The 17,946-nt window shown below is 43.0% G+C and overlaps 1 protein-coding gene across 1 annotated transcript in view; it reads left to right on the top strand.

Moving 5' to 3' along the window:
* LOC139666493 (SH3 and multiple ankyrin repeat domains protein 1) overlaps positions 1-17,741 on the top strand; it is a gene marked incomplete at its 3' end in the record, with an annotated part of 28,084 nt that extends 10,343 nt beyond the window's left edge. Inside the window, 14 exon segments of the mRNA XM_071545745.1 lie at positions 1,844-2,047; positions 3,239-3,310; positions 3,846-3,954; positions 6,783-6,937; positions 7,600-7,767; positions 9,400-9,516; positions 10,385-10,462; positions 11,122-11,188; positions 11,585-11,754; positions 13,247-13,374; positions 14,271-14,419; positions 16,371-16,484; positions 17,003-17,078; positions 17,686-17,741. Of these exon segments, the coding sequence (XP_071401846.1) occupies positions 1,844-2,047; positions 3,239-3,310; positions 3,846-3,954; positions 6,783-6,937; positions 7,600-7,767; positions 9,400-9,516; positions 10,385-10,462; positions 11,122-11,188; positions 11,585-11,754; positions 13,247-13,374; positions 14,271-14,419; positions 16,371-16,484; positions 17,003-17,078; positions 17,686-17,741 (1,663 nt within the window).
* Positions 17,742-17,946: the final 205 nt, after the last annotated feature.

Raw genomic sequence — 17,946 nt, 5'->3', positions numbered from 1 at the left:
TTTGGCTGCATCCTTTGATGGGACTGTGAGTGAATGCAGGCATTGTGTATGTGATTGTGTGTATGTGTTGGTACAGTGTGTAGGCATGTGTGGGCGTGCATGTCTATGTGTGTGAAACCTAATCTAATGCATGCAGACACACCTATTCATCCTCTCTCTCTCTCTCTCTCTCTCACACTCATATCTTACAGATATTCTCTTCCCTTTGACTCCACCACTCTCATTCGCCATGCCACTGTAACACACACTCAAATGCACACACACACAAACACACACACACACACACACTCTCAGACACACACTCGCACACACACACACACACACACACACACATGCTCGCACACACACACACCCGCACGCACATACACACACATGGACGTGCGCGCGTACGCATACATGCACATACAAACACACGCACACCCTCCCATAGTACCCCGTCTCCTAGGGAACACAGGGATGTCTCTATGGCAACAAGCAGCTTGCTCCACTAATGAACTGGTTGCCATGGCGACTGGGTTGGCTGTGCGCAAATGGAGACACTGAATAAAATAGAGGGAGAAAATGTTACTCCTCTGCACAAAACCCTGTGCAGGGTTTATCTCATTCTTTGTGACACACACACACACACACACACACACACACACACACACACACAGAAATCGAGTGTGTGTCCATAAAGGAGGAGATTAAGATAGAGAGAATGAGCGAGCGTTCTGGGTTAGAAGCGTTGGCTAGAGAGAGGCAACCATGCAGTAATGCAGCAAGAGGCAGGGATCCATCCAGCTGTACACTGCATGGGCCAATCCTACTGCTGCCTCAAGGTCAGGGGAACAGCCCACCTCCACCCTGGGCGAGCCAGAGAGAGAGAGAGAGAGGGAGAGAGAGAGAGAGAGAGAGGGAGAGAGAGAGAGACACAAAGAGAGAGCGACAGCAGTGCCAAAAACCTTCAGTCAGCCATCTGTGTATAGAGCTACACTCCACTTTGCTGACTTAGCCTCTAAGCTGTTATGCATTTGGCCATTCATGACCCCACCGGAGACACTTTAAGCCGTACTAAACAGCCATTCATATCCTGTCTGCCATCTGAAACCTCTGGGAATCACCAGGTTGCCCCGGTGCTGTCTCCCCCTGCTGGCTCACAGGGCGAAAAGCATCACTGTGCTGCAGTCAGTCAGATGAGGAGCAACTACTGCCACAGGAACATGCAGTGGGACAGTGAGCTAGCTTATCGTCCCGCTCCCTCTCCAGCAGCAGCTGTGGTTTTTACTGGAACAAAACGACAAGTTCACATCACAACACAACTTTAGCATCTTTACATTGGTTACCTGTTTCAGAATTGATTCATTATTTTGTTGATCACTTGTGTATCACCTTTTCACTGTATGAGCTTCATTTTGGCTGTTCCAAAGTCTACATTAAAAACAAGAGGTTCCTATTGGCTGTTCCAAAGTATAGATTAAAAACAAGAGGCGATCAGGTTTTTGCCTGAAGAGCTCAGTCTGGCTAAATCACTAATCACTTCTTAAAACTCACTTTTATACACTTACTTTTATGTAATGATCTTTAATTAATTGTTCTCCCTTTTGCGATTTACTTTTATATTTATTGCCTTGGTTTTATTTGTCTTAATTTGCTTTAATTACTTTTGTTGTCAATTTAATCTGTTTTGTTTTGTGTTTTTTACTCTTGAAAAGCGCTTCACAACTGTTTTTAAAAGTGCTATAATGATTTTTACTTAAAAAGATTGCTTTTATTTCCTGTCTACCTAACTGTCATTTTCAGCATTTCTTAGTTAACCAGCAAGCCTTATAGCCCCCTTGTTTGTTTCTCGTCTCTCCTGCAGAAATGTTTGCGGTTCAACCCGGATGCCACAGTGTGGAAGGCCAAGCAACAGGTGCTGTGCTCCCTGACCGAGTCTCTGCGGGACGTCCTGAACTACGGCCTCTTCCAGCCCGCCACCGATGGCCACGATGCCAAGTTTCTGGAGGAGGAGAGGCTGCTCAGAGAATACCCACAGTCCTTCGAGAAAGGGGTGCCATATTTGGAGGTACTATCCTGGTCTTCTTTTGATACTACTGTGAGACACAGTCTCGGCCTCAAGATGTCGCTGTCATTTGGAGTTTGGGTTTGAACAGGACAAACGCAAAACCTTGGAGGAAGTCTTGACCACATTCCAAAAGCAGATGGTCAAAAACAGATTCTGCTGTGATGCCGTCCTCCTTAAGTATACAAAACAGATATATCTGGAAAATTTTTACTCATAAGGTTAATGTTGTTGTTTAAATCAATTTAGAAAATCTCAGAAATGAACCACTCCTGAACTGAACCACTCCATGTCCTAGTCTACCAGTTTCCCTGCTCTCCACAAACCTGTGGTGCCTCTAGCTTGCCCAGACCAAATTTTGAAGTAAGACTGATGAGCAGACCAAACAAACAAATCCCAATAAATAGCCTTGTATGGCACAGCATTAAAGATCAGCCTTGTATATAGAAATCTGCTTGTTTGTTCCATCTTTGACCAGCCGCTTCTTGCTGCACAGTATGTGGTCAAGATTTTCTCCAAGGTTTTACACAGATCGTTTTTGGACCCAAGAAGCAAATAAATGCAAATGACTGATTGTGAGCCTGTCTGGGCTACATCTAATGTAAATGAGCACCTATGTAGAGACCTGTCTTATGGATGTTAGCAGATGTTATGTATTTCATCGGGATTATCAAGTGTGTTCCTTCACAGGTGTTTTGCGAAACGATGATTGCTGTTTTGAGATGTTTGATTGGGGTAAAGCCAGGTTTACTGTGAGATTCTGATTGAGTCTTGCTGCAGGTAGATGTGCTTCAGCTTGGGCTCAGGTTCCCCTCTTGAAGTCTCATATACTGAAGTTACAGCAGTGTCCAGCTTCCCCAGTCTGGTCATTCTTGTGTTACCCTTGCTACACTGTTATCCCACCTATACAGTCGCCTTCATTTCATGTTATATTACGACCCTGTGGAGGCTCTAAACCTTCTTTGAGCTACTGTAAATCCAGACCATTTCTTTCACGTTCCTTGTCTTCAGTGAAGTTGGAGGGGAGGCTTGTATAGCAAACCAGATAAAGCTTCTCTGTACAATAAATCTGCAGGCCTCGTTTTGTGGATCTAGGCCAAAAGCTGAGAGAATTGAGGACAAAGGCCCTCCCAGTTAGGATTAACTCTTCTCCTCCTTCCTCTGTCTTTCTCTCTCTCTCTCTCTCGTGTTTAGTTTCGATACAAGACCAGGGTGTACAAACAGACAAATCTGGACGAGAAACAGCTGGCCAAACTGCATACTAAGGTACAAACGCCTTTCTTCCAGGAGGTGCATCTCTTGTCTCTGTCCTGGAGATGAGCTGAGTGTGTTGCATTCATATGAGTGTGCTGGTATCATGTGAATGAATGAGAATCAACACTGTACAGTATGCGTATTGCTTGTGTGTGTGTGCTTGTGTGTATCCGCGCATTTAAGCATGTGTCAGTGAGCATGCATTTGTGCATAATGTGTCTGTGTGTGTGTATATATTTTGAGTGCACTGATGCAGTATGAGAGGATGAAAATTTACACTCTATATATTTTGTTTGTGTGTGTGTGTGTAAGTGCATATGTGTGTATAATTGCGCATCGACTCAGTACTGTGTGTTACTCTGCAGTAACTGGGCCACGATTTGCTGCTGTGTCCTGTACTGTACTGTACTTTACTGTGCTCTACTGTTCTGTACTGTGCATTTATTGTGAAATGTACATCAACTGCATTTCCTAGGCAGACGGAGGTGTGTCTGCCTGTTTTCTGTAATACAGTAGCGCTCTTCTCTCCTCTTCTCTCCTCTCATAGGCCAGCCTGAAGAAGTTCATGGATTACATTCAAACCAGCTCCGTGGACAAGATGGCCAAGTTCATAGACAAGGGCCTCGATCCCAACTACCAGGACTCTGATACTGGCGGTGAGGCGCTGAGGGACGCCACAGGGAACTGTTAACTCATTTCATCCACAGAATCATCCATCCATCAATCCATGTATCCATAATAATCATAATAAACTTCATTTTTATAGCACTTTTTAAAAGCAGAGTTCTCAAAGTGCTTTAACAGTCAAATATAAGCAAACATCATATTCATAAATTAAAATGAGTACAAACAAGAAGGCACCACAATATTAAAAGATTAAAATAAAGGGTAAAACAGTATAATAATAATAAAAAAGGATAAAATACATCACAAAGTCTTTAAAACATACATTTTAAGAAGTGGTGTAAAGGATGATGCTGATTCTACTTGCCTCAGCTTATCCTATCCATGTATCATCCATTCAACCATCTATACACCCGTATATTGTCCATCGTCTCTTTCCATCTATTGAATCTCTGTCTATCCATGTTGTCATTGTGACCCTTACCTCCCATGATGACCCCTGACCAGGACTCATGGCATTAGTGAACATATGGCAGTGTATTTGTGATTCAACATCCCCGAGAGGCTGACCATCCCCTTCCCCATCCCCTGCCCCCAGTTAAATTGTCACACCGGTGGCCAGAGCCGCGCTTTTGTAACAGTGGCAGCAATGGCCTATGGCTCTCCTCTATAACCTCGACCTTAAAATGCTCGGCCCGGCTCTCTACCCAAAACCCCCTTCCTCCCCCTTCCTTTTCTGCCTTCAGCTGTACAGTATGTTGGCCCTAACACTTTGTCAAAGATCTGAGCCAGTGCAGTTCACAGTTTGTGGCTTTTTTCAGATCCTGTTACTGCTTAAGGGGGGAGCAGCAGACGGCTCACTTACAGTTTGGATGTGCGGCTCCATGCCACTCCAGCCGCTCTGGGAGCAAGTGTCAAAACACAAAACACAGCCTGTCATCAGGGGTGTTAGACACACTTCCAGCTCACAACACTGGAGGGCAACAGAGAGCCCTGATGAATCCTGCTCCACTAACATGCTGCATTCACATCCTATGGGAAAGTACATACAGGTTTCACACTTGAAAATGCCATTTTTGTCAGATTTCAGGTGGTAAATACTACTTGGGAGCTGGTGGTTTGGCGATGGACCCTGATTTCTCCAACTTCTTGAATTCTGACATCACCAACAAGGAACTACCTGTAGTCAAGTGTAGGGAATGATCGGGAATATTCGTTTCAAATAAAATGAGCAAGATGAACGATTTCCATCAATAAGTCATTTTGTGATCCCAACTCCGTAGTGACATAACTCAAGATCTCTGTAAAACATGAACACTCACTAAGTGCATGTGTGTTCAGAGTGGAAAACAGATTAGGATCAGCCAAAGTCTACAGAAAACTTCAATCTTGACGTGTTTACGGCTTCAAAAGGGTCTGAACACGTGAACACTGTGGTTGTTCCTTTTAATCATCAAGTCAAGTCTTGTTTTCCGAGTCAAATTGTTTTCCGATTGTCATTCCCACATAATGAATGCAGCATTAGATCTGTGCAGAGCAGAGAGGTGATCACAGGCCTTTACATGCTGGGACTTAGATATCCCCACCATGGTTATTACTTATTACATCTGACCTGTCTGTCTCTGAAAGTCTCTCTCCATGCTCTCTAGTCCAGCAGTAGGTTCCTGCTTAGGGCCCTTAACAGGATATGAACAAAAGTCTCAGCTGTATTCAGTGTGGTTTCCGTCAGCAGGGGCCGACTTCCATCACTGCCAAAGGAAACTGCAAAATGGGCATTCCCCAAGTCTGCACGGGGACTTCAGAGGAAGTGAAGCCTAAAAAATTCCCCCAAAACTCTTTGTACCTGAGATCTACAGAAGCTGATGAGAGCTAAACAGCCTCAGCCGTTTTCCTCTGTGCCAGAAACTCTTGTCGCCATGGCAGCCAGCACTCTGTCCCCTTTTATGACTCTGAACTGTTTGAATGCTTTTAGTCTGCTGGGTGCTATTGATGGTTCTATACACTTTCTTCGTTTTATGAAGTTCAAGTGTCTTAAGTGTGGTTAAGAGTGTTGTGACACTGTGTTAAATTCATTTTGAACTTATTTGATTGGATTTTTGTGTTTTCTCAGGGGTCAGTGTCAATGAGATCATGAGATCAACGTGGCAAAGTCTCAGTACATCAATAGAATTGAGCCTTCTAAAGATTGATTGTAACATTTGCTAGGCAGCTAACATTGTCATTAATGCAATTACAACTACAGTACCTGTAGGATGAAGCAGATCACCTGTGCAGTTTTTGTTATGCCTGAAATCTTAGAAGAGATGAAGAACATGAACACATTGCAGGGAATTTCAACACTGTCTGACAGTCTGACTATACCTAAAAATCCCTGTGACTACCTGAAACTCCCTGTGACTACCTGAAACTATCTGAAACTCCATGTGACTACCTGAAACCCCCTGTGACTAGCTGAAACTCCCTCTGACTACCTGAAATTCTATCTGAAACTCCTTTTGACTATCTGAAACTCTCTCTGACAATCAGTACCTTAAACTCCCCCTGGCTACCTTAAACTCTTTCTGATTACCTTAAACTCCCTCTGACTACCTGAAAATTCCTCTGACTACCTGAAACTCCCCCTGACTATCTGAAACTCTGTCTGACTACCTTAAACTCTTTCTGACTACCTGCAACTCCCTCTGACTATCTGAAACTCCCCCTGGCTACCTTAAACTCTTTCTGAAAACCTGGAACTCCCCCTGGCTACCTTAAACTCCCCCTGGCTACCTTAAACTCTTTCTGATTACCCGAAACTCCCTCTGATTACCTGAAACTGACCATCTGAACCCCTGCCCGTCTCTCTGTGTGCCTCCTCCAGAGACTCCTCTGACCCTGGCGGTGCAGTGTGAGCCGGGGGGAGGCGAGGCCATCCGGGTCCTGGTGGAGGGAGGGGCTCACATTGACTTCCGGGCCAAAGATGGACTCACACCGCTTCACAAGGCTGTTCGAAGCCACTGCCACACGGCCCTGCTGGTAAACATTCACACACGCTCATGGAAATGCCATATCTAACCGTAACTATAAGCAAATGACCAGCCATTACATCATTACCGCAAAAGCAGAAAATCTAAACTCCACTGTATTTCTGCAAGATATTTGCCGTGAAATTGATATAATATTAGTCTTTTTCTTTTTGGTAAAAATCTTTTTTGTCTTGTTTTTTAAGCAAACAAAGCAGGCAGAAGACAGAACAAATGGATGCACCCTGCTCTCCAATCCACACCCACCCACACACATAATGTACATGAACAATTATTCTATTATTCTGCTCAACCAGACAGAATAAAGAACAATGTGTCAAAAAAAAATGAAATGGCCTAGTTTTAAAGGAGCATGCTACGGAGGGAACATTTACATTTACATTTTAGGCATTTAGATGATGCTCTTATTCAGAGCACCATTTCCTAGATCACCAACATAACTACTAACCAAAGAAAGATCATACAGTGGGAAGGATTTAGTCAGTATTCTGTACGGGTCAAAGTACTATAGGTGTGTAAGAGACAAATTATATATGTTCAAAATTGCCAAACTTATCCTCTAAGTATGTTTATGATCACTACCAATGTCTGAGAAGGTCCCATACATTTTAAGTGTTAAATTGTTATAGATCATCCTGCTGAACTGTCCCGCAGGCCCTGCTGTCTCTGGGAGCGTCTCCGGACTATAAGGACCGGCGAGGGCTGACGCCGCTCTACCACACTGTGCTGACAGGGGGCGACACCTCCTGCTGCGAAACACTGCTGTACCACCGCGCCAAGCTGGGCGTCAGGGACGAGAACGGCTGGGACGAGACACATCAGGTAGGGCTGTGTGTGTGTGTGTGTGTGTGTGTGTGTGTGTGTTTGCTGCATGATTCGATCGCTCCCCTTTGGGCAGTGGTTCTCATAGTGGGGTTCGGGAGCCCCCAGAGAGTCCTTGAGGGGATTCTAGAGGGTCCGCGGCAAATTGAGGACTAATAACTAACTAATAACTAATAATTCACTGGAAATTAGCTCAGTTAGAGAATGGATAAGACTGACTTTTCTGAATATTGATTTCATTCTCACCACTATCTCCCCATGTACAGTGTATAGAGTTAATTCAATAGTAAATCAACAACAAAAATCTGCCAATATGGGGGTCACAAAATCTTATCCAATGGGGGTCCATGTCCGAATTTGTGTCTATTTGACGGGTCATGACATGAAAACACTTGAGAACCCCCCGCCTTGATGAGCGGCGAGATATGTGTTAGTTACTGTTTATATCAAGTGTGTGTGTGTGTGTGTGTGTGTGTGTGTGTGTGTGTGTGTGTGTCCTCCTCCTAATCGACCAGTGTGCTCTGTGTTCCCATGTATGTTAAAACCCACTCATGTCACGGAAACACCTGCCCCTCTCATCCTGTGTCTCTGACATCGCTCTCACCCCTCATCCCGCCCATCGTGCTTTGTGACGCCTCATGACCCCAGGACTGAAGAGGAGGGCCGAGGCCAGGAGAGACACACAGGTATCAGCCTCTTCATCATCTCAGCATCCTCCTCATCATCACTCCCATCAGCATCTGTCTCTTCAGCTCGTCTACCGGTTTGTGGCGTCCATCCTACATTGTCTATCTGTGTGTGTGTGTGTGTGTCTTGAGTGGGGTTTGACTGATTTTGAATGCAAATATCGATACTTATAATTTTGGATTGAAGCTGCCAATAGCTTATATTTTTTGGCAATATTCAGTATCTTTAAATTGGACCATTTTCATGCCCAGAATGTTCCAAAAATTACAAGGATTCAGTGTTTCTTCCAGAATTTATTTCTTGTCAGGGTGGAAATTCTCCTGAAAGCTCCTTAAAGCAGATTTTTATTGCCTTGACTTTTTTCACTTTCATTTGGATAAACTAGAGTAATCAGTGAAGTCAAGGTAAAAACAAAAGGTTACTCATTTCTGACAATGTACTAAAATGGAAAACTAAAACACCTCATTTACTTAGTGAGCTGATATGATGATGATGATGGTGATGATTATCATTATTATTATTATTATTATTATTATTATTATTATTATTATTATTATTACGATTGGATCTCACCTCTATTATCTTTATGTTTTCTCATCCTCTCACTTTGGAGGTGGTGTTAATTAACTGAAGTGTCACTTTATAATTGTCTCTCTCTCTCTCTCTCTCTCTCTCTCTCTCTCTCTCTCCATCCTTCTTTCTCCACCTCTCCATCCTCTTCTCAAACTCCCACGTAAATCATTTCTCTCTTGCACTTGTACATCTTGATCATTCGCCTCAACACTCTGCATCCGCCTGCATCTCTTTTCCTCTTTCGGAAACAAATCCTCCGCCTTTTCTACATCTTCCCCTCCTCTCTCTCTCTCTCTTTCTCTCTCTCTCTCTCTCTCTCTCTCTCTCTCTCTCTCTCTCTCTCTCCCTCCTCCATGATCTGTTCATCCTCAGGCCTGTCAGAACGGAAACTCCCAGCACCTGGAGCACCTCCTCTTCTATGGGGCGGACTCCTCCTCCCAGAATGCATCTGGAAATACTGCCTTGCACATCTGTGCTTTATACAACAAGGTAGACACACTTACTGGTATTTCATTGAGTAGAGATTAAAGTGAATGCCAAATACACCCGTTTTGGTGCTTCTGTCTTTTGATATTTACATGTTACATGCAGTTACTATAAAATGTAATCATCCCTCTTGGCTTTTTGCACATTGCTGTGTACAGAAGTAGAGAAGATGCACTTTTCAGTAGTTTTTTATGCTCGTTAGGAGTAAAATCATAGTATAGATTATTGTATAGTAACAATTTGATATGTTATATGAAGAGTAAGAGGTGTTTTAAGCAAAGAAAAAAAACATAAATTAACGCTTCTCTGAAACTGTAATTGATTTTTGTTTTTATAGGTGGGTTTTAAATCATATATATATTTTACATGGAGGGGTTGGATGTGTTTATTTTTTCTTGAAACCCCAGGATCTGGAATGAAATGTCATCAATAAGTGACGCTGGTAAACAGAAAACACTCTCCACCCTAAAATCTCATTAAGATGTATTGAAGGGGCTGGTTCAAGGCTTCCTAGCAAGGAAGATAAAATTAGATCAAATTTGAAAGGAAAATACAAAATATCTTACCTCATCTAAAGAGGAAGTATGAATAATATATTGTGAAATGTTTTGGGTTTTTTTGCCAGTGAGACAATTGTGGCCAAGTGAGTAAAGTGGGTGAATTATTTGGAAAACTTAGCTTTTTCTACTATTGGAATTTCCCATTTTTATATAAATGTCTTAAATATCCACTCCACTTTGATGGAAAAGAGTACTTTGATTTTATACCAAAAATTCCAAACAAATGTGAAAATGTGCAAAAAGTCAAGAGCACTAACTATACAATGTTTATTTTAGGATGAGTTAACATGAATCAACACTCTTTCACGCAGGAAAGCTGTGCACGAATTCTGCTATACAGGGGAGCTAATAAAGACACAAAGAATAACAGTGGGCAGACCTCCTTTCAGGTAATGGCTGAGTGCCTGGCCGGGTAATTATGCGTGTTGGGTGGTTGTATGGTTTACTGTCTTATTAAGTTAACGTAGCAGAAAGTGCCAGGGCCTAATTCCACTTTAAACCGTTATTGTGCTGCGATGCACACAGGGGTCCCAGGTGGCGGGATTGTGTATGACCCCTTAATCTGAATACATTAACTCTGTCAGCACAGAAAAAGCCAGCTGAGACATTCTGTTGGTGTGTGTGTGTGTGTGTGTGTGTGTGTGTGTGTGTGTGTGTGTGTGTGTGTAAGAGTGAGAGAGAGGAAAAGAGAGGGAGAAAGTATAGAAAATTGGTTGATTGTGTGCTGACGTGTGTAAATTGAAAATAGGTCCAAAGCATTTGTGCAGCTGTGGAAAGAGTACCAAAATATCCTGCTCAAGTAAAAGTATACTGTTACTCTGCTGATATATTACTTAAGATCAAGTAAAATTACCGGTGTACAAATGTGCTTAAGAAAAGTAAAAAGTAGCTCATTTGAAATGTACTCAGTTACTTAAAACAATGAGAGAAATTGTAATTTGTTACTCCCATCCTTGCATTTTGTGCATTCATTTTCCATAATATGACGACATCCAAAGAGATTGTGTGTGTGTGTGTGTGTGTGTGTGTGTGTGTGTGTCCCTATCAGGTGGCTGTGATGTCTGGCCATTTTGAGCTGGGAGAAATTATCAAAAACCACCGGGATACAGATGTGGGTAAGTAGCTGAGGTCTGGCCTTTGTTTTGCATGCCAGTCTGAATTGTGAATGTAATGTTCCAAGTTACACCTTTTACTAAGAAAAGACGATAAGATATGATGATCCCCATGAGGAAATTAGGCCATTACAGGTGAAAATAATAGGGATACAGCAGAGAAAAATAGAACATACATAAAGAATAGAGCAAATGCGGGTAACAGGCACTTACAACACTGAGACATGTTAAACAGAAATGTATGGATGAAAAGTATAGAGAAATATGAATTACAGCATGTATGGAGGTGTGCAAAATAACAGCGTTACAAGATACCAACACAAAGAAAAGCTATACTATACTATCACAAGCCCACCCACCCTCCTGTCGTTCTCTTTCCCCGCTCCCCTCGCCTCCCAGTTCCCTTCCTGGAGTCTCCAAAGTACGCCCCCCAGCGGCGGGAGAGCAGCCGCACCCTGGCCATACCCCACCCTCACCCCTTCCTGCGGGCCAACAGCGATAACAGCATGAACCTGCCGGACTGGATGGCGGTGCCCAACGCCCCGGGCTCCAACATCGTCTCTGTGCAGGTTAGTGTGTGTGAATGTGTGTGTGTGTGTGTGTGTATGTGTGTGTGTGTGCTCAGTAGTGTCCCTCAGTCTACAACACACTGCTAAACGGACTGTAGTAGATGATTAGATTATCTGAATCACTAACACACACTCATAAGGACTTATAATGCATTCTGATGCCTTATGACCCTGCTTATAAGAACACAGAATGCTCACTGAGGCATTAAAAACACTCATAAAACATTATAGTCATATCCTGAAGAGATTTATCATTACAAGCAGCTGAAAGTTAATGACTTGTTATCTATCGGCGGTATGTATGATACTAACTTGTATTTCAGTATGAGTGACCTTTTCCTACAAACACACAACAAAGTATTATAAGTGCTCATAGCATCATAACCCTTCATTGTCTGTGTTACGTAAGGTGAAATGCATAGTAATACATTTTATCATTTTAAAGCGGCATTAAGTAATCTATGACCTTTATCACCTTTATCAGCCTCTAGTGGCGACCAGCAGGAATTGCAGTAACATCGATAGAACTTCAATAGAACAAAAGACTCTTAAAAATCTTACTTATTGACCCTTTAAATAAGCCATGCCACATCAAAAGTTGCCATTGTATTCATTAAGTGGCACGCCTTCTAATACAACTAAAATAAATCATGAAGAATCACTAGTTTTCATTGTCTTCTTTAAGTTAAGTGATAATGTTGAGTGATAGGTATTAAAACAGGCAACATTAGAAGTAATAAAAGTACATTATTCATAACATGCTTACACATATAATTGATTTCAAATTATATCTATAATGTTTTATGAGTGGTGATATGATGCATCAGTAAGCATGTGCTCTAAAAGTGATGGTCATCAGGCATTATGAGTGCATTATAATTCCTTATGACTGCCTTTATAATGCATTATAGATTTATTTATATTATAGATATAGATCATAGAAAGATACCAATGAAACTTACCATCCCCGAGAGGAAAGTGTGTCGTTAAGAATAAGATATCTCTAACAATAAGACAAATAGAGTACTGAAGATAATACAACAGGTAATCACACAGTGTGAATATATTGAAAATAATACAACAAATTACAAGCAAGATACAACGCCTTCATTGGCATAGTTGCAGGTTGAAGCAGATGAGCAAGTGTGTATTGCTAGTTATTCACATTATGGGAGAACAATTATACAGAAATGTCCAGAAAGTGTCCAGACCTACAAATATGCAGTGTTAGATATCCACATGCTCAGATGAAGGTAACATATGTACAGAAATATCTGGCCTTGTAAAGGCTTGTACAACTTACAGATGGAGGTAATCATATATCATACACAGAATATTGTATGTGCAGTAATATGTGGATGTCATGTGCTTGGATGTAGATGAGAATTTCTGTAACAATGCAAATGGAAGTAGCATAAGTACTGAAATACGGTAACATATGTATATCGAAATATCTCTTCATGAAACATGTCTTCTCCTCTGTCCGTCCCAGGGCTATAAACATACGGGTACCCTGCGGAGCTCCAGCAGTCCCAGAGGGGCGAGGACTCGCTCTCCGTCCCGAGGGAGGATCGGAGACAAGGAGGACCGCAGCCGGCAGAGTCGGAGGCAGGGGTGAGTGTGGAGGGCTGACACCTGACAACCAGCTGCTGAACAGGAACCTCTCCTTTTGCCTCTCTAACAAGCGCAGAACCGGTTCCCATTGGCTGGGTTAAGTGCTGTCAGTGCTTTCTGCACGGTGTCTGCAGGTCCTGAAAAAGTACTTGTGTAAAAATGTTTTAAAATTAATTTTCTGAATCCACAGCCTTAAAGAGTAATAAATGCAGCTAAATGTTGCATTTGAATCTTAAATATGGTTTCTGAGGTCTTAAAAATATATATTTTTCTTGGTGCATTAGCTACTTTTCCAGTGAGAAATCACAGTGGCAGTGACACATACACTCAGAACAAGGAGGGTTCTTGAAGGGTTCTTTGGTTAGGGTTGAGGTTCTATATAGCACCATAAAGACTCAAAGAACCCTTGATTTATTAAAACATTGGCAAATCGGAATGAAAAAAACCCCAGTTTGGTTCTTTAAAAGTTCTTTTAATATCGCTGATTTGGAGCATTTCATACATTTTTAAAGGGTTCTTTACAGCACTGTGACAGTCCTATAGAACCATTTGAGCTTAAAAGGATTCTGCTAAATAACCATTTTTTGGTTCTATATGGAACCCCATGTGTTAAGACTGTACTGTACTTAACTGTTTTCTTACTCTTCAGGCTAATTTTTGGGGTGAAACTAGTTTAAAAAGTCTTGAATTGTACTTATGGAAACCTGCAGTTCCCTTCTGAAGTAGCAGGTCAAACCATTTTGTCTGTGTAAAACTGGAGGCATTGACTTTCCTTTTCCCTCCAAAGGATTGTCCAAGTATTACATAATTTAGGCTGCTATAGCACAAGCTAAGATGAAAGTTTATGGTTTGTGCTACAATCTCAAACTGCCCCCACCCACCCCCTCCACCCCTCTGGCCAGGCCCGTCCCTGTCAGCACCGTTGGACCGACCGGGGGCCAGCGGAGACGCCTCTACAGTGCCGTCCCGGGACGAGTCTTCGTAGCTACACGAGCGCACTCCGCCCAGGGAGAACGAGAAATCAGCTTCAACAAGGGAGACAGGGTCAAAGGTGTGTGAGTGTGTTTTGCATATCATCATGCTTGGTGTGTGTGTTTTGTGTGTGTGTGTGTGTGTGTGTGTGTGTGCGTCGAAGCATATATTTTGTCTCCTATGTGAATTCAACATGTCTGTCTGGGTGGGAGTCAGTCTTGGTAAACTCTATGATCCCCTTTACACCTGATATTGACATGCATCCTGGATGATCGGATTGTAATCAGATAGACTGAAAACACACAAAATCCAGGTGTAGATTCAGCCAAGATGCATTTAAGATCTGATCACACAAACTAGAGCGCAAATCTCTTCCAACGCTGATCAATTCTCCAATTTGCAACGCCCAGGCTTCATCATTTCTCTTCCGGGTTTGATTTTCAGAGAAAACAGCACATGAATGAACGCTGTTTAGCAGCCAACTTGGAAGTCCCAGATGTCAGATTTTCCTCCAGCACATGAACGCAGCATAATAGTTATGGCTAAAATATGATTGTCTAATGGCAGAAATCCATCCAATCAGATCCAGATCATTACTGAAATCGAATCATCTGATTGTTGGGTCAAGGGCCAGCTGTCCAACAAATTTCATCTAAATCTATGTGTTACTTTCTGAGATGTCTTGCTAATCAACAGACAAACCGACGAGGGTGAATACATAACTTCCCTCCCACTTCATTGGCGGAGGTAACAACGTGTACATGCAATGCGTCTCCAATCCTTATGTAATACACTTATGTATCCATATGTACATATGTACTGTACATAAATGGACAGAAACTTTCCAACCAGGAAGCACACACAAATCAAACAGGCAGGTTGGATGGTAACTATTTGGCAAAAACGAATTGCCAGGATGCTTGTGGATGGGGAACCAGTGAGACAGGTGGTTACTGTTATTTTTACAGAATGTAAATATCATGAGAAGGTGATGTGCGCTGTAATCTGCATTTTGGAAAGGGAAAGATATAATTCTGATATTGGCCTTTTATAAAAATCTGATATCAGCCAGTCAGTGTTGTCCACCTGTGATATGATGGATATGATGCAGTTTTTTTTTAAATTATATATTTATTGTTAATTTTATTAATATTATACTTGTCATCTATGGGAATCCCTTAACCTAGACTGATTCTAATATGGCAGTTTAATTGGATTACACACAAGCATGCATGAATCTGTTCTCTTCTTCCTCTTCTTCCTGCTCAGTGAGTTAACAGCAACAAATCAGACAGTATTGTGCTTGTGCCATGAAGTAATACGCTGTTTGGGTGTCGCATAACGACAACAATGAATGAGTGAAGAACGAAGTCTGAGAATTTGTGAATTCCCCTGTGGTTGAATAACACGATTTTGTTTGGAGAGTAGCCAGCCAGCACTGAAGTCACAGCCAAGGTGGGCAGATAACAACTGCCTTTGTCCTAACGTCAGACTCAGTTTTCTCTTTTCACTCTCTTTTCTTTAGCGAGAGCCAATCAAACGAGCTTGTTTTGTTTACAAATGTGTCAGCAAATCTAATCCAGCTAAACCATATCCAGATACAATCTGGATACAAGATGCATGTTAACGGCAGGTGTAAAGTCTCAGAGTCAGATCGGTACCAGGCCAAGTCCAGGGTGTCTTCAGATGCCAGTATATGAGTTTGCAAAATGGCCCACGTCCTAACATGAGTGTAAGGTCCCTATATGTGTTTGTATTCAATGTCTGCAGGTATGAATATGTGTGTGTTTGTGAGTGAGTCTAAGGTGTCACCAGGTATGTATGTCTTGGTGAGTATGTAGGAGGTTTGCATGTCTGTGTGTGTGCCCACATTATTTCCGTCCTGTCCGTATAATGTCGTTGGTGTATTCTTCTTGCGTGTCTTCATTTCTCATTGGATTCTCGGTATGTGTTTCACGCGGGTTTTCGTGTTTTATTCTGACACGGCGCTCTCTCCTGCCCCCCCCCCACCCCACCAACCCCACCCCTAGTGCTGAGTGTCGGCGAGGGCGGCTTCTGGGAGGGGACGGTCCGGGGCCGCACCGGCTGGTTCCCCTCCGAGTGCGTGGAGGAAGTGGCGCTTCGGAGCCAAGACAACCGATCGGGTGAGCAGAAACACTCTCACACACACACACACACACACACACACACACACATACACATACACATACAGACATACCCAAACACACACAGCAGGCCCGGCCCTCTCTCTTACCTCACATTGGGTTGGAGAAACACATGCAGCATCACTTCTGTTCACCATGCTGAGGCAATAAACCACACCTTTTAGCAGGGAGTTTCACATTTACACTCCTCTGTCTTAATATTCAGCTAGTTGTCAGGGCCGGTGCTAGTTTTGGTGTTACCTCGCCATGCAGCAGTGTAGTAACTTAACAGTATAAGCCTATAAGTTACAGGTTTAGGTATAGGTTGGCTGGGCTGGGGCTTGACTTTGTACAGTAGATCAAATGACTTGTAAGGGAGAAAAGCCCCTATATTACACTATTATAGCAGTAGTAGTACAGTAACAGGACAGTGTCTGTATAAACCTGCCTTATAGATTCAGATAGATAGATAGAAGACACTGCAGCCATGTTGATGTCTCTGTGGTGGTGTGTTTCAGAGAGCCGAGGAGAGCGAGCCAAGAGGCTGTTCCGCCATTACACTGTGGGATCCTACGACAGCTTCGACGCTCCCAGGTAAGAACCGCACCGCTGACCCGCCGTGGACAGTATGGCCGCCGATTTTAGCCGGGGAACGCTTGCCACGGCGTGCACCCATGTTCTTTTTCAGCTTATTGATGCAGTTCCACCGCATTCACACCTTGGAGCTGGGTGCCTTGCTCAAGAGCACAAGGGGGGAGCTGTATTTGTTCATTTCCCCAGTGGAAAACTGGAATTCAAACCAGCAACTTTCTGATTACAGCCCCACTTTCCTAATCTGTAGACTTCCAGCGCCTTGTGTTTTTATGATATGATAAGCACACACTGGGAGGGATTGTTTTGTTAGGTGACATAGGATCCAGTAAAGATGATTCATGTAGTGATTCATACTCTGTGGTGGTACTTTGACTTGAGCGACTTGATGTGCTGCGAGTGATTCATGCGATAGGATGACGGCATGTGGGGGTTTACCGGCTCGCGTCTCCGGCATTCATTGCTGGAGTCATCCTGAAAGGCAGAGGTCCGCCGGGATGTTTTGACTGGTTGGTTTCATTCCTGGGCAAGCGGACAGATTTTTCATCATATCGGAGTATCAGAGCAAGTTCCTCGCTTTGTGCGACTGTGTTTTGGCTCTTGTGTGCAGAGCCGCGTTGCCAGGCTGCAGTTTTAGGTGGGCTGAGCTCGTCATCGGTGGCGAAGGTGATCTCGGACCACTCCGATGACTAATTCTGAGCCCCGCTTTGTGCGGTCTGGTATTATGAAATCAGATCGCCGCATTACTGCCCTTGACAAAGAAACTATCCATTTTGAACAGATGTGTTTAAAGCTGCGCCATGCGACTCACAAAAGATCTTAGAATAGCATCTGAGATCTTTAACAGAAGGTTGTAATGTTTTTTGTGACA

The sequence above is a fragment of the Centroberyx affinis genome, unplaced genomic scaffold (genome assembly GCF_046629955.1).
Source record: "Centroberyx affinis isolate AG114_WGS23_722 - 3 ecotype Tasmania unplaced genomic scaffold, CSIRO-AGI_Caff_v1 ptg000256l_1, whole genome shotgun sequence".
NCBI lineage: Eukaryota > Metazoa > Chordata > Actinopteri > Beryciformes > Berycidae > Centroberyx > Centroberyx affinis.
This window is presented reverse-complemented; position numbering and strand designations above follow the sequence as displayed.